This window comes from Oppia nitens, unplaced genomic scaffold, assembly GCF_028296485.1.
Source record: "Oppia nitens isolate AA-2021 unplaced genomic scaffold, nextdenovo-longstitch-racon4-pilon3 scaffold26_pilon_pilon_pilon, whole genome shotgun sequence".
Taxonomy (NCBI): domain Eukaryota; kingdom Metazoa; phylum Arthropoda; class Arachnida; order Sarcoptiformes; family Oppiidae; genus Oppia; species Oppia nitens.
The window spans coordinates 492501-505926 of NW_026533206.1; the positions used below are offsets into that span (position 1 = coordinate 492501).

Genomic DNA, 13426 nt, shown 5'->3' on the forward strand with positions numbered 1-13426 from the left:
ATGACTTTATATAATTTATACAGTAATTGTTATTACATTTTAATTATTAATTACAAATATATATATATATATATATATATAAAGCTTTGTTTAATCAATCAGTCAATCTATTAATTGTTTAAATGTGAGAATTTTATCATATATTATAACAACAACAAAATTAATAATAAAAAATATAAATAAATAAAAAAATAACTTTATATAAAATATTAAAATCTTGTTTAAATAAAAAAATTAATATATTATTTTTAGTTTGATATTTTACTGATATTTTATTTTATATTATGATATTAGATTCAGACAAAAAACAACTTTTTATGATAAATAAATTAAAATAATTATTTAATAAATTTTATTTTGTATTTTGTTTTATAGCATTTAAATATTTATTTATTTTTTAAAAATAATAAAAATCAAAATATGATTTTTTTGAAATTATTTTTAATATTATTATTTTCAATCAATATTATTGATATTAAACTAATTAATGCCAACAACAACAACAACAACAACAATACATATACTAATCCTATATCACATTCATCGGGTGATCCCTGGATGGTAGTCTATAAGGGCTACTATTATTTTATGTCGACCACCGATGACAATACGGTACGTATACGCAAATCGAGGACATTGGACGGCATTAGGTCGGCCCAGAGGCAAGTGGTTTACACACACCAGCTCAAGCATACGTGGGCACCGGAACTGCACCAGTGGAACGGTCGCTGGTATCTGTACTATGCGGCCGCCCGTACCGATGATATTAGTACACAGCGTCTACATGTAGCCGAAAGCGACGGGGATGACCCTATGGGTCCCTATCATTTCAAGGTAGTTTATATACTGTATGTGTATGTGTATGCGTATGTGTATGTGTATGTGTATGTGTATGTGTATGTGTATGTGTATGTGTATGTGTATGTGTATGTGTATGTGTATGTGTATGTGTATGTGTATGTGTATGTGTATGTGTATGTGTATGTGTATGTGTATGTGTATGTGTATGTGTATGTGTATGTGTATGTGTATGTGTATGTGTATGTGTATGTGTATGTGTATGTGTATGTGTATGTGTATGTGTATGTGTATGTGTATGTGTATGTGTATTAGTATTACCTGTAATTATTAAATTATATATTTGACTATTTGTACGTTTGCATTTTTAACAACAAAAATTAATTAATTAATTAATTATAGGCCGATCTAATTGGTAAAACAGATACTACATTACAAGTGGATGCCAGTTTCATACAGATCCATAATAAACTATATCTAATGGGTGCCTACGATGACCAAGGTAGACAACAATTGTTTATCAAACCAATGAGCAATCAGCGTAGAAGCCTACTGGCGAACGATCACTACTGTATCGGTTCCGACCCCTTTGAATCACCGACATTGGCAAAAACGGCCGGAACCTGTATTCAATGGGTCCGATCGTACGCATGTCTATTCGGCCGGTCATAACTGTATTTTTCGGTCACCCGATGGCCGTGAATGGTGGCTCCTGTATCACGGCAACGATCAGCCAACTGGCAATCAATGTACACAATTCGGGCAGACATGCCCTGTGCTCAGCAATTCCAATGGAAACCAGATGATGGACTACCAGATTTTGGTGAACCCCAACCCAATGATTTGCCACTACCGGCACCGGGAGGCGAGCATCAGCAGTAGTAGTAGTTTACACTAACAAAAATAAAATGTATAAAAATAAATAATAATAATTATGTTATTTTTTTGAATATTTTTTTTTGGTCACTGTTTTGTCTTTTAATTTTGTATTTTTTTTTTGGAAAAGCAGACAATCTATCAAAAATGTCCCCGAGCATATTTATGCCCTAAAATTTTATTAGATTGCACCAAGTAGAAAATTAAAAAATAAATATTTTTGAATAAGTAAATTGTTTTTAAATATTAATTAATTAATTAATAATTTTATTTATTTATTTTTAATTATAGTCCGATAACAACAACAACAATGATGGTAATGCTAATTGATTTTTTATTTATATAAAAAAAATAATTAATTTAATTAGAATAATAATAATAATAATCGAGAAAATAATAAATTATAATTATACATAAAATACTAGTTAAAAGCATATAAAATAAATTTTATTTGTAGAAAATTGTTTGATAATAATATTTTTTTATTTGAATTAATAATTAATAAAAATTAAGATAATAAAAAATTTTTGTTAACACATTTTAACTATTATTATTTAATAAGTAAATTATAATCAATTTAATAAAATAACAGGTTTTAAATAAATATATAATTATTTATTATTAGTAAAATTTATTTTTTTATTACAATTTAATTAACTATTAATTAATTATTACTATTACTACTATTGTTAGTTTACATGCATTAATACTGTATTTAAATAGTATTATATTATTAATTTAAGTTTATAAAATAAAATACAGATATTTTCCACTTATATATTATATATATATACAAATATACAGTATATTGTAGTAATACAGCTGTTTTTAAAAAATCATATTGATGACTTTATGTAATTTATACAGTAATTGTTATTAGATTTTAATTATTAATTTCAAATATATATATATAAAGTGTTGTTCAATAAATCTATTAATTATTTAAATGTGAGAATTTTATAGTATGTTATAACAAAAAAAACTTAATAATAATAATAATAATAATCAATAATCACTTTATATATACGATATATATATATTAAACTATTAGAAAACTTGTGTTTTGTTTTGTTTTTAAATAAAAAAAAAGTGAAAATTTAATTAATATATTATTTATTTATTTTTATTAAAAAATAATAATATTATTATACAGTAACAATTATTGAAATAAATATATAGATATAATATAATAACTTGTATTCAGTAATATTATAATATTATTTATTATATAATAAAAAAATACATTATAATAACTTTTTTCTATAATATATCGAAATAAAAATATTGAAACTATTGAAAAATGCAAAACATTTTTTTTGTAGTTTAAAATTTAAATATAATACTAATAATTTAATGAAAAATTATATTCAATTAACAACATAAAACTGTTTATCATAATTAATATTTTTTTTAAAAACAATTATTATTTTTTATATTAAATTGTATGGACTTTTTAAAAAATAAAAATAAATAATAATTAATACTAATTATTATAATATCAATATAATATATCCGTTAACTTAAACTTTTTATAGCTTTGTAATGAATATGTTTTTATAAATAAAACTCTATTAATATTATTATAAAAGTATTATAAAAATATAATGTAAGATATTTTCTAAAAAAATTGTTTAAAAATAGATAATATTATTTGTAATTTAAATCATAAGTAAACTAAATATAGTATAATTAGCAAATTATTATTATAATTACTAAACAATTTATAATAATTATATATTACTTATAATTAATGATATTAATACTAATAATAATAATAATAATAATAATAATAATAATAATAATAATAATAATAATAATAATAATAATAATAATAATAATAATAATAATAATAATAATAATAATAATAATAATAATAATAATAATAATAATAATAATAATAATAATAATAATAATAATAATAATAATAATAATAATAATAATAATAATAATAATAATAATAATAATAATAATAATAATAATAATAATAATGGTATCACTTGTAATATTTTCTAATAAATGTATAATTAAAAAAAATTGATTTTAAAATAAATATGTATCAATTTATTTCTTATGATTTTAATTACAATTAGTTAATTAATTTATATATTAAAAAAATATATAATTAATTAAAAAACACTAATAAATGTATAATTAATATTTTTATAATAATAATAATATCAATTTATTTCTTATGATTTTAATTACAATTAGTTAATTAATTTATATATTAAAAAAATATATAATTAATTAAAAAACACATTAATATTTTTAGTTTCGGCTAACAGTGCGTACAATCCATAATATTTGATGGGCTATCCTAACAAAATACGTTAATCTTTCAGTACATGTTTCTTCCGGTGGTGCCGAACCACTGGATAGCACACCAATTAGGACAGCCCTACCATTAATAAATTGTATGAGTGGACCACCAGAATCACCCTTTAATTTTGAATTTCAAACAACAACAACAAAAAATTAATTATAAATTATTTTCATACTTTTTTTTTGTATAATTTATTAGTTTATTATGATATATATATATAATATATAAAAACAAACAAAATATTTATTTACTTACTTTACAAGAGGCCGATCCCGTATATTCGGGATCTCTGACCGCAACAATACATTTTCCGTATTCATCGGTAGTATTAGACATTTGTCCTGAAATTCTTGTCCAACCCATTCTCAGCCGATCCTCATTTGGTTGACTATTATTTAAATGTCCAAAACCGGCAAACAATGCAAACTCTTGTCTAAAATTAGTTTGACTTTCTTTTGGCAAACAAATACTATTCATTGTTTGTGTTGTATACATGAATTGATTGTCCGATTGTTGTACTACTGGTGCTGTTGATAATGGGTTGTTGGTTGGGTGTGTGTGTATCGGTAGTTCCTCTTTCAGTTTAATCAATCCAATGTCGTCACGGCTATTATGTGAGTACTTGTATAAAGGATTTGCAAAATGTTTGTCCGATTCATATGATTTTCCTAAAACACGTTTATCATTGATTCCCGGATAGACAACAATACTATGGAGTTTGTAGTCTTTATACTCATTTTGGGTCATAAATCTGATTAAATATTTTCAATTAATAAACAATAGTAAGCTTATAAGCTATATATAAATTATAAAATTAATCAATTATAAGTATAAAAAAAATGATATTAAATTTAATTGTATTTTATTGTATTTTTTTCCAATAAAATAATATATTTTAAACATACAGTACATGTGCGGCAGTAATAATCCATTGTTTATTTAGTATAACTCCTGTTCCCGATAGAGTCACATAGCAATCATTAAAACAACTGAAAAAATATATAATTGTCAAGAAATATATATATATTAGAGTTGCTTTCAGGTGGTATAGGTGAGGGAGGGGGTAATACTTTAAAACAACTATAAAAAGATAACTTTAATGTAATATCAATTAAACCAAAATATAAATCACTCACTCACTCACTCACTCAACTAACTTACAGCCAACTATCATATTTTAGTTTTATTTTAATGTATGTAATCCATGGCCACTCTCCCGGTTCAGCCACCCGTCCGTACTGTACTTCACTCAACATAAGTGATGATCTGTTATACCATTTAAGACAATGTCCGACATCTTTAGTCAACAACAGTGACTGCCGTCCGATACCACACCTGTCGAGCGTTACGTTCGGATAGTCAACAATATCCGAGTGTTGGCCAGTCATCGACATAACAGACGATACTATGTATACTATGTGTACGTGTTTTAGACAAAAGTTTTATAATATAATTAAAATATATTATAATTATTATATATATATATTTAAGTGATATTTTATTTTTAAATATTTAACAAATAAAAAATATATAACTAAATATTAAAATTGAATGCAATCTACTATTGAGCTAATAATTATTAATTAATTAATAACAAAATATAATGTAATATACAGTAATTACCAATTATTATAATAATTTCTAAACAATACATTATAATTATTTATTAAATTTATTTAGTGATTTTAATAATAATAGTAATACTATTGATACACTTGTAATATTAATACTTAACACTTAAATACTATTTTTTAAAATTTTGCTAAATTGTTCAATAAATCAACTAATATTAATATTTTCTAATAATTTATTTTTATATATAAAATAGCAAATATTTTTTTCATTTAAATATATAATATCTTTCAATTTATTTTTTATGATTTAAATTACAAATAATTAAATATATATCTTAGAAATATAATATAATATGTAATGTTTTATATAATATTATATAAAAACTATAGTTTAAGTAATGATTGAAATAAATATACAGATATATTATAGCTTGTATTCAGTAATATTATAATATTATAATATAATAGTGATATATGAATAGCAATTAACTGATTACTAACACTAGAGTTATATGAGTATTAAAATATTATTTAAGATATTATGTTAAAAAATTGTTTAAAAAAATAGATTATATTATTTTTGTAATTTAAATCATACGTAAAAAATCATATATAAATATCTATCTAATAATATAATATCTATATAATATGATATCTAATAATACTATTAGTATTAGTAATAATATTAAATATATTTATAGTATTTAATAATATATTTATATAAATCTATAAATTAAATCAAATCACACTAATTGAATTAATATTTTTTTTATAAATAATATTATTTATAGTTGTTTGTGGAAAAGTATCAAATTAAACATAACTTTAAATTAAAAATATCATTCAAACTAAATGGTGTAATGTTTGCTATAATAATAATATTTATTTATTTATTTAAAAAATTTAATATTAAATAATTGAAATAATATTTTGAAATCAAGTTACAGTAAATAAAAAAACAAATTTTCTATGTTATTATTAAAACTTTTAACTAAATAAAAAAATATTTAAATTTAATACTGGAATAATTGTTTTGTTTTTAAAAAAAAAATATTATGAATTACTCACAAAATATGTTAACTAATTACTTATAATTATACAAAAATAGATTTTAATACAATTTTTATAGACTATTACTTATATTTATATATGATATCATTATTTAGATAACCAATGATATAATAATATTTATCTATTAAATAAAATAATTTAAAAAATTTTAATAGTTATTAGATTTAGATTTCAGTAATAATAATAATAAAGTATATAAAATATATATATTATATAATATCTGATAAAAAGGTATATAAAGGGCTTATAAATTGTGTTGTTTTTTAAATTTCATAATCACTTATAACTGTTTAGTTATAATTATTATTTTTTTTTAATTTTTTTATATTAAATATTTTTTTGTATAGTTAAATACTAAGTACTATAATTTAGTTAATAATTATTTAGCAAACAATCAAAACAACAACTATGTTGTCTATTATATTGATTTTGCTATTGTTTTATCCAATAATGATAGCAAATTGTTGGGAACAACAATCGGCACATTTGGACAGTCGTGTATTGGACAGAGCAAACAACCGGACGGAACTCTACGAAGATTTGTTATACTCTATGAGTATTGATCGGCATTTCAAGGATAGTATGGTTGGCTGTCAAGACCATAACATACAGACCTATGAAGGCATTGTTAAGTTTGTTTTGGCCAACACTACAGCTCATCTATATATACTCACCAATGCCTACGACATAACAGATTTGGTTCAATTAACATATCATGGATCCCAACAAAAACCGTCGACACTCTACACATTGGAGATTAAAAAGAGAAGTAAAAATTATTATTATTTTATAATCAAAATGTTTTTATTTGCAAAAAAAAATAATTATATATTTTTTATATTTATTTTTTAAAAATATTTTCAGATATACACTGCAAAGTAAGGATCAGTCCGGTTGACAAAAATCGGTTCAAACTAACCGCCCGATTGGATAACGTAAAGCTCGTCAACAACTATATGGTTTAATTAAATCTCTCTCTCTCTCTCTCTCTCTCTCTCTCTCTCTCTCTCTCTCTCTCTCTCTCTCTCTCTCTCTCTCTCTCTCTCTTTATCTCTAATTAATTAAATTAAATTAAATTTATATATTTATTTTTCAAGGATCTAATTGGACAGAAATCGGCGGCACTGAAGGCCGATATACTTTACAGTTCAGTGATAGACAATCCCGCGAATACCATACAAGAGGAGACCATTAAGCATACAATTCACAAATCATTCACAACACAACTTAGTTGTCAAAACTTTACGAAAATCATCAAAAATGACTACAAAAGTGATTATTCGGTTGAAATTGGATTCAAATTGTGGTTTTTTCCTATGGTTTAACGTTCAAAGACGTGATCTACTAATCGGACAACAAATCGACAATCAATTTAAAGGAGAAAGTATTATACAGACTGTGGATCAGACATATGAGATCAATAAAAAAATTACAGTCAATCCATATACGAGTGTCGAAGTGACAGCCGTTGTCCAAACGTTCAACAATATGAACAACTCATACCAACTGCCGATCTAATTGTTTCGGGCATCGGACCGAAATTGTTGGATCAACCGACCAATTAAAAGGTTTACAAATCTACGATATCCTATACCGCGCGACAACAAACTAAACGGACAGTCAATCTCGATTAAAATCGGCAAAAATACTATTTCGATACCCGTTTCGGATACTATTGTGGCCACTTTCGCTGTCCGTTCGTACACAACAGTTAGGGATATCAGTAAAACCACTACAACATCACCAACAACAACAACATCACCAACAACAACAACAACAACAACTATCAGCACCGACAGGACCACCACCACAACCAACAGCAATATACTAATGCCGACACAAAATAGCCAGGACCGGATAATTTATATAACTCAAGATAAAGCAACTAAAATGAAAGCAAGCCATACCTACACTAACTACTGGCCATATATTATAATGATAGGTATGGCAGTTGTTGTTATGGTAGCGATGCTTATCGGCGGCATTTTTTACCGATATCGTAGATATTACTATAATTTTTAAACATATATACGGTATATAATTATCTATTATTATTATTATTATTATTTAAATGTTATAAAATATATTTATAATATTTTATAGTACTTTACTATATTAATTGATTTCATTTCATATATATTTTATTAATTGATTATATATTATATACTGTTTTAATTAATTACATTTATTTTTTGTATTAGTTATATATATTATTTCAATTATAAAAATTTCAAATCAAATATATTTAGAAAATTTTATATATTTTATTAATTGATTATATATTATATACTGTATTAATTAATTTTTTTATATTACTATACATATACAGTATATTCTATATGTTATATTATAATATTTTTTTATAATGTATGTATGTATGTATGTATGTATGTATGTATGTATGTATGTATGTATGTATGTATGTATGTATGTATGTATGTATGTATGTGTGTGTGTGTGTGTGTGTGTGTATGTGGTCGATGACAACTACATTATATAAATGTTTTGTTTAATTACCGATAAATTTTTGTTTTGTAGGCCGAAGTCCAACTGCTTAAGACATGTTTGACATCACTTAAAGACAACGATATGAATGATTAACAAACACTCGAAAAAATAAGATGAAAATGAAAGTCAAAAAAAACAAATTTTTTTATAAATATTTTTTAGATATTAATCGACAGTTTTTTTTAAAAAAAAGAAGAAATCAATTGTTATAACAAAATTACAACAAAATAATAGGTAATTAATTATTCACACAATTAGGAGGTTATGTTATAAACAGGTTTCGGACTCTGAATTTTATAATCAATTTTTAAAAAATATATATATATATTTGAAAAACAAAACAAAAATAGAGTATAACTTATATATATATATTTGGGACCAAATTAGCAATTTTTTTAATATTTAGATAAATATGGAAACTATTATTTGTTTTGTGATTTTTTTTGTGTGTGTTTGGCTAACAATCGATGTTAAATTATTTAGATTTTTTTTTAGTTTTTATTTTTTTATTATTTGTTTTTTTTTGATGAATCAATTGATCCAAAATTTTTTGTTGGTTAACAACACTTGAGAAATCATTGACTTTTATCATATAGTGTATATATATATATATATATATATATATATATATATCAGTGTTAATTGGATTTTAGGGAGAGTCTAGTTAGGAGATCAAATCCCAAAATCTCTATATTAAGCGGGGGCGGGGGCGGGCGTCAAATGGCTTTCTTAACCTTGATATACTGTATATATATATACTCAACATAAGTGATGATCTGTTATACCATTGAAAACAATGTCCGACAGCTTTAGTCAAACAACAGTGACTGCCGTCCGATACCACACCTGTCGAGCGTTACGTTCGGATAGTCAACAATATCCGAGTGTTGGCCAGTCATCGACATAACAGCCGATACTATGTATACTATGTGTATGTGTTTTAGATAAAAGTTTTATAAAATTTATTATATTTAAAATACATTCAATATATATATATATATATATATATATATTATAATAATTAAATTATTAAAAAATTATTTATTTATTATTTTCTTAATTACATAATAAAAATGCTATAAAACTAAATAAAAATTATTTCTATAATTGAATTTTAATAAAAGCTAAATTAAATTATAATTAAACCAATTAAAATTATATAATTTTAGCATAATAAATAAATAATAATACAAAATAAATATAGTATAATTACCAATTAGTATAATAATTACTAAACAATACATAATAATTATTAATTACATATATTTAATGATTATAATAATACTAATGGTATCACTTGTAATATCTTTACTGAATTAAAATTTTTTAGTTTTATATATTGTTATTAAATATTAAATATTACATATATATATATATGATTTTTTACTTATGATTTAAATTACAAATAATATAATCTATTTTATAAAACTATTTTTTAACATAATATCTTAGATAATTAGATATAATATAAGCTATAATAATATTAATAGTGTCTTATTTATAAAAGCATACAACTTATTATAACAATATTATAATATAACTAAATACAAGTTATAATATATCTGTATATTTATTTCAATTGATACTTAATCTAGTTTTTTTTTAAAAATTAAAAATTGCAATCAAATTAATAATTTAAAAAAATAGGTATTAAGATATACTAATGTTTATATAATTAGTTAATTAATTTATATATTAAAAAAATATATAATTAATTAAAATACACATTTATTTTAGTTTCTGGTAACAGTGCGTACAATCCATGATATTTGATGGGCTATCCTAACAAAATACATTAGACTATCCGTTGTTAATCCCGTACACGACTGTCCCTTTAATGCATCAACTTTGACTTGTATACCAATTAGGACAGCCCTATCATTAATGTATTGTATGAGTGGACCACCAGAATCACCCTTTAATATATATATATATATATATATATTTACAAACAAACAAAAAATTAATTATAAATTATTTTCATACTTTTGGTATAATTTATTAGTATTAAACAAAAATTTATTATATATTATTAATCAGGGTGTTAAGCAAGATTTTAAGTGGGGGGAGGGGGGGATTGACTGGTGTGAAATTTACAAAATTCTCGAAAAATCTTGAGTAGAGGTATTTTGGCTTTAACCCCCTACCACCCCCCTTACTTAACCCTGATTATTATATATATATATATATATATATATATATATATAAACAAACAAACAAATATTTATTTACTTACTTTACAAAGAGCCGATCCCGTATATTCGGGATCTCTTAATCCAATAATACATTTTCCGTATTCATCGGTAGTATTAGACATTTGTCCTGAAATCCTTGTCCAACCCATTCTCAGCCGATCCTCATTTGGTTGACTGTTATTTAAAAGTCCAAAACCGGCAAACAATGCAAACTCTTGTCTAGTATTAGTTAGACTTTCTTTTGGCAAACAAATACTATTCATTGTTTGTGTTGTATACATGAATTGATTGTCCAATTGTTGTACTACTGGTGCTGTTGATAATGGGTTGTTGGTTGGGTGTGTGTGTATCGGTAGTTCCTCTTTCAGTTTAATCAATCCAATGTCGTCACCACTTTCATATGAATACTTGTATTTAGAATTTACAAAATGTTTGTCCGATTCATATGATTTTCCTAAAACCCGTTTATCATTGATTCCCGGATAGACAACAATACTATGGAGTTTGTAATCTTTATACTCATTTTGGGTCATAAATCTGATTAAATATTTTCAATTAATAAACAATAGTAAGCTATATATATTTAATGTATATAATGTATATAATGTTTATATATAGCTAATTAAAAACTTTATTATTCAATTATAAATATCAAAAAAATTGATATTAAATTTTGATTGAATTTTAGTGTATTTTTTCAATAAAATACTATATTTTAAACATACAGTACATGTGCGGCAGTAATAATCCATTGTTTATTTAGTATAACTCCTGTTCCCGATATACTTCTATAGCAATCATTAAAACAACTATATAAAAAAAAGATAACTATAATGTAATAACAATTAAACAAAAATATATAGGTGGGGGGAAGGGGTAGATTACAAAAATATAAAAAAATCTTGAGGTATAGGCTATAGGAGAGGTGGGTATGTGATGAAAAATTTTAATCCAAATTTGATTAAATACTCAATAAATAAACTTTTAAAGTGTTATAAATTGTTGTCAACTAATTGCTAACTTACAGCCAACTATCATATTTTAGTGTTACTACAATGAATGTAATCCATGGCCACTCTCCCGGTTCAGCCACCCGTCCGTACTGTACTTCACTCAACATAAGTGATGATCTGTTATACCATTTAAGACAATGTCCGACATCTTTAGTCAACAACAGTGACTGACGTCCGATACCACACCTGTCGAGCGTTACGTTCGGATAGTCAACAATATCCGAGTGTTGGCCAGTCATCCACACAACAGCCGATACTATGTATACTATGTGTATGTGTTTTAGACAAAAGTTTTATATTATAACTAAAATATATTATAATTATTAATATATATATATTTAAGTGACATTATATTATTTTCTTAAATATTTAAAAAAATATAAAATATTATATAATAAATAAATATAATTTAATGCAATCTACTATTGAGCTAATAATTAATTAATTAATTAATAACTAAATATAATGTAATGTAATTACCAATTATTATAATAATTTCTAAACAATACATTATAATTAATTATTACATTTATTTAATGATTTTAATAATACTAATGATACACTTAACACTGTTTAGTAAAATAATTAAAATTATAATTTTTTTTAAATTTGGTAAATTGTTCAACAAATCAACTAATATTATTATTTTCTAATAAAACATAAATTTTTATATATTAAATAGCAAATAATTTTCATATATTTATATAATATGTCTCAATTTATTTCTTATGATTTAAATTACAAATAATTAAATATATGTCTTAAAAATATAATATAATATATAATGTTTTATATAATATTATATAAAAACTATAGTTTAAGTAATGATTGAAATAAATATACAGATATATTATAGCTTGTATTCAGTAATATTATAATATTATAATATAATAGTGATATATGAATAGCAATTAACTGATTACTAACACTAGAGTTATATGAGTTATAAAGTATTAAAATATTATGTTAAAAAATTGTTTAAAAAAATTTTATTTTACAAAAAGATTGCCGTTTTTAACACAATTTGTAAAAAAAAGTAAATTCACTATTTTTTAAAATAAATTATTT

The 13426-nt window shown here is 22.9% G+C and overlaps 3 protein-coding genes and 1 long non-coding RNA gene across 4 annotated transcripts; 1 reads left to right on the forward strand and 3 right to left on the reverse strand.

The window, feature by feature from the left end:
* Positions 1 to 558: 558 nt before the first annotated feature.
* Positions 559 to 1470, forward strand: LOC128954318 (extracellular exo-alpha-(1->5)-L-arabinofuranosidase-like). Its single transcript, XM_054299895.1, has 2 exons — positions 559 to 834; positions 1201 to 1470. The coding sequence occupies exons 1-2, from the start codon at positions 559 to 561 to the stop codon at positions 1468 to 1470; spliced, it is 546 nt and encodes a 181-aa protein (XP_054155870.1).
* Positions 1471 to 3942: 2472 nt separating this feature from the next.
* On the reverse strand, positions 3943 to 5391 carry LOC128954320 (chymotrypsinogen A-like). The gene is made up of 4 exons (XM_054299896.1): positions 5159 to 5391; positions 4903 to 4986; positions 4253 to 4748; positions 3943 to 4113 (listed from the first exon to the last, which is right to left on the reverse strand). Exons 1-4 carry the CDS (start codon positions 5389 to 5391, stop codon positions 3943 to 3945), a joined length of 984 nt encoding a protein of 327 aa, XP_054155871.1.
* A 5492-nt stretch (positions 5392 to 10883) lies between these two features.
* LOC128954321 (uncharacterized) lies at positions 10884 to 11633 on the reverse strand. The gene is made up of 2 exons (XM_054299897.1): positions 11387 to 11633; positions 10884 to 11066 (listed from the first exon to the last, which is right to left on the reverse strand). The coding sequence occupies exons 1-2, from the start codon at positions 11624 to 11626 to the stop codon at positions 10884 to 10886; spliced, it is 423 nt and encodes a 140-aa protein (XP_054155872.1). The 5' UTR covers positions 11627 to 11633.
* Positions 11634 to 11776: 143 nt separating this feature from the next.
* Positions 11777 to 12430, reverse strand: LOC128954272 (uncharacterized). Its single transcript, XR_008484484.1, has 3 exons — positions 12371 to 12430; positions 12071 to 12154; positions 11777 to 11882 (listed from the first exon to the last, which is right to left on the reverse strand). It is a non-coding gene; the product is annotated as an uncharacterized LOC128954272 (long non-coding RNA).
* Between the last annotated feature and the right edge of the window lie 996 nt (positions 12431 to 13426).

Bases quoted from the DNA above. Each gene is read 5' to 3' on its own strand.
- LOC128954318 (XM_054299895.1), top strand. From the start codon at position 559: ATGGTAGTCTATAAGGGCTACTATTATTTTATGTCGACCACCGATGAC. The intron at 835-1,200 runs GTAGTTTATATA...AATTAATTATAG, and splicing joins TGGGTCCCTATCATTTCAAG to GCCGATCTAATTGGTAAAAC.
- LOC128954320 (XM_054299896.1), bottom strand. From the start codon at position 5,391: ATGTCGATGACTGGCCAACACTCGGATATTGTTGACTATCCGAACGTA. The intron at 4,987-5,158 runs GTAAGTTAGTTG...ATATTTTTTCAG, and splicing joins CTAAAATATGATAGTTGGCT to TTGTTTTAATGATTGCTATG. The intron at 4,749-4,902 runs GTATGTTTAAAA...ATATTTAATCAG, and splicing joins ATTACTGCCGCACATGTACT to ATTTATGACCCAAAATGAGT.
- LOC128954321 (XM_054299897.1), bottom strand. From the start codon at position 11,626: ATGTATACAACACAAACAATGAATAGTATTTGTTTGCCAAAAGAAAGT. The intron at 11,067-11,386 runs GTAAGTAAATAA...TATATATTAAAG, and splicing joins CGGGATCGGCTCTTTGTAAA to GGTGATTCTGGTGGTCCACT.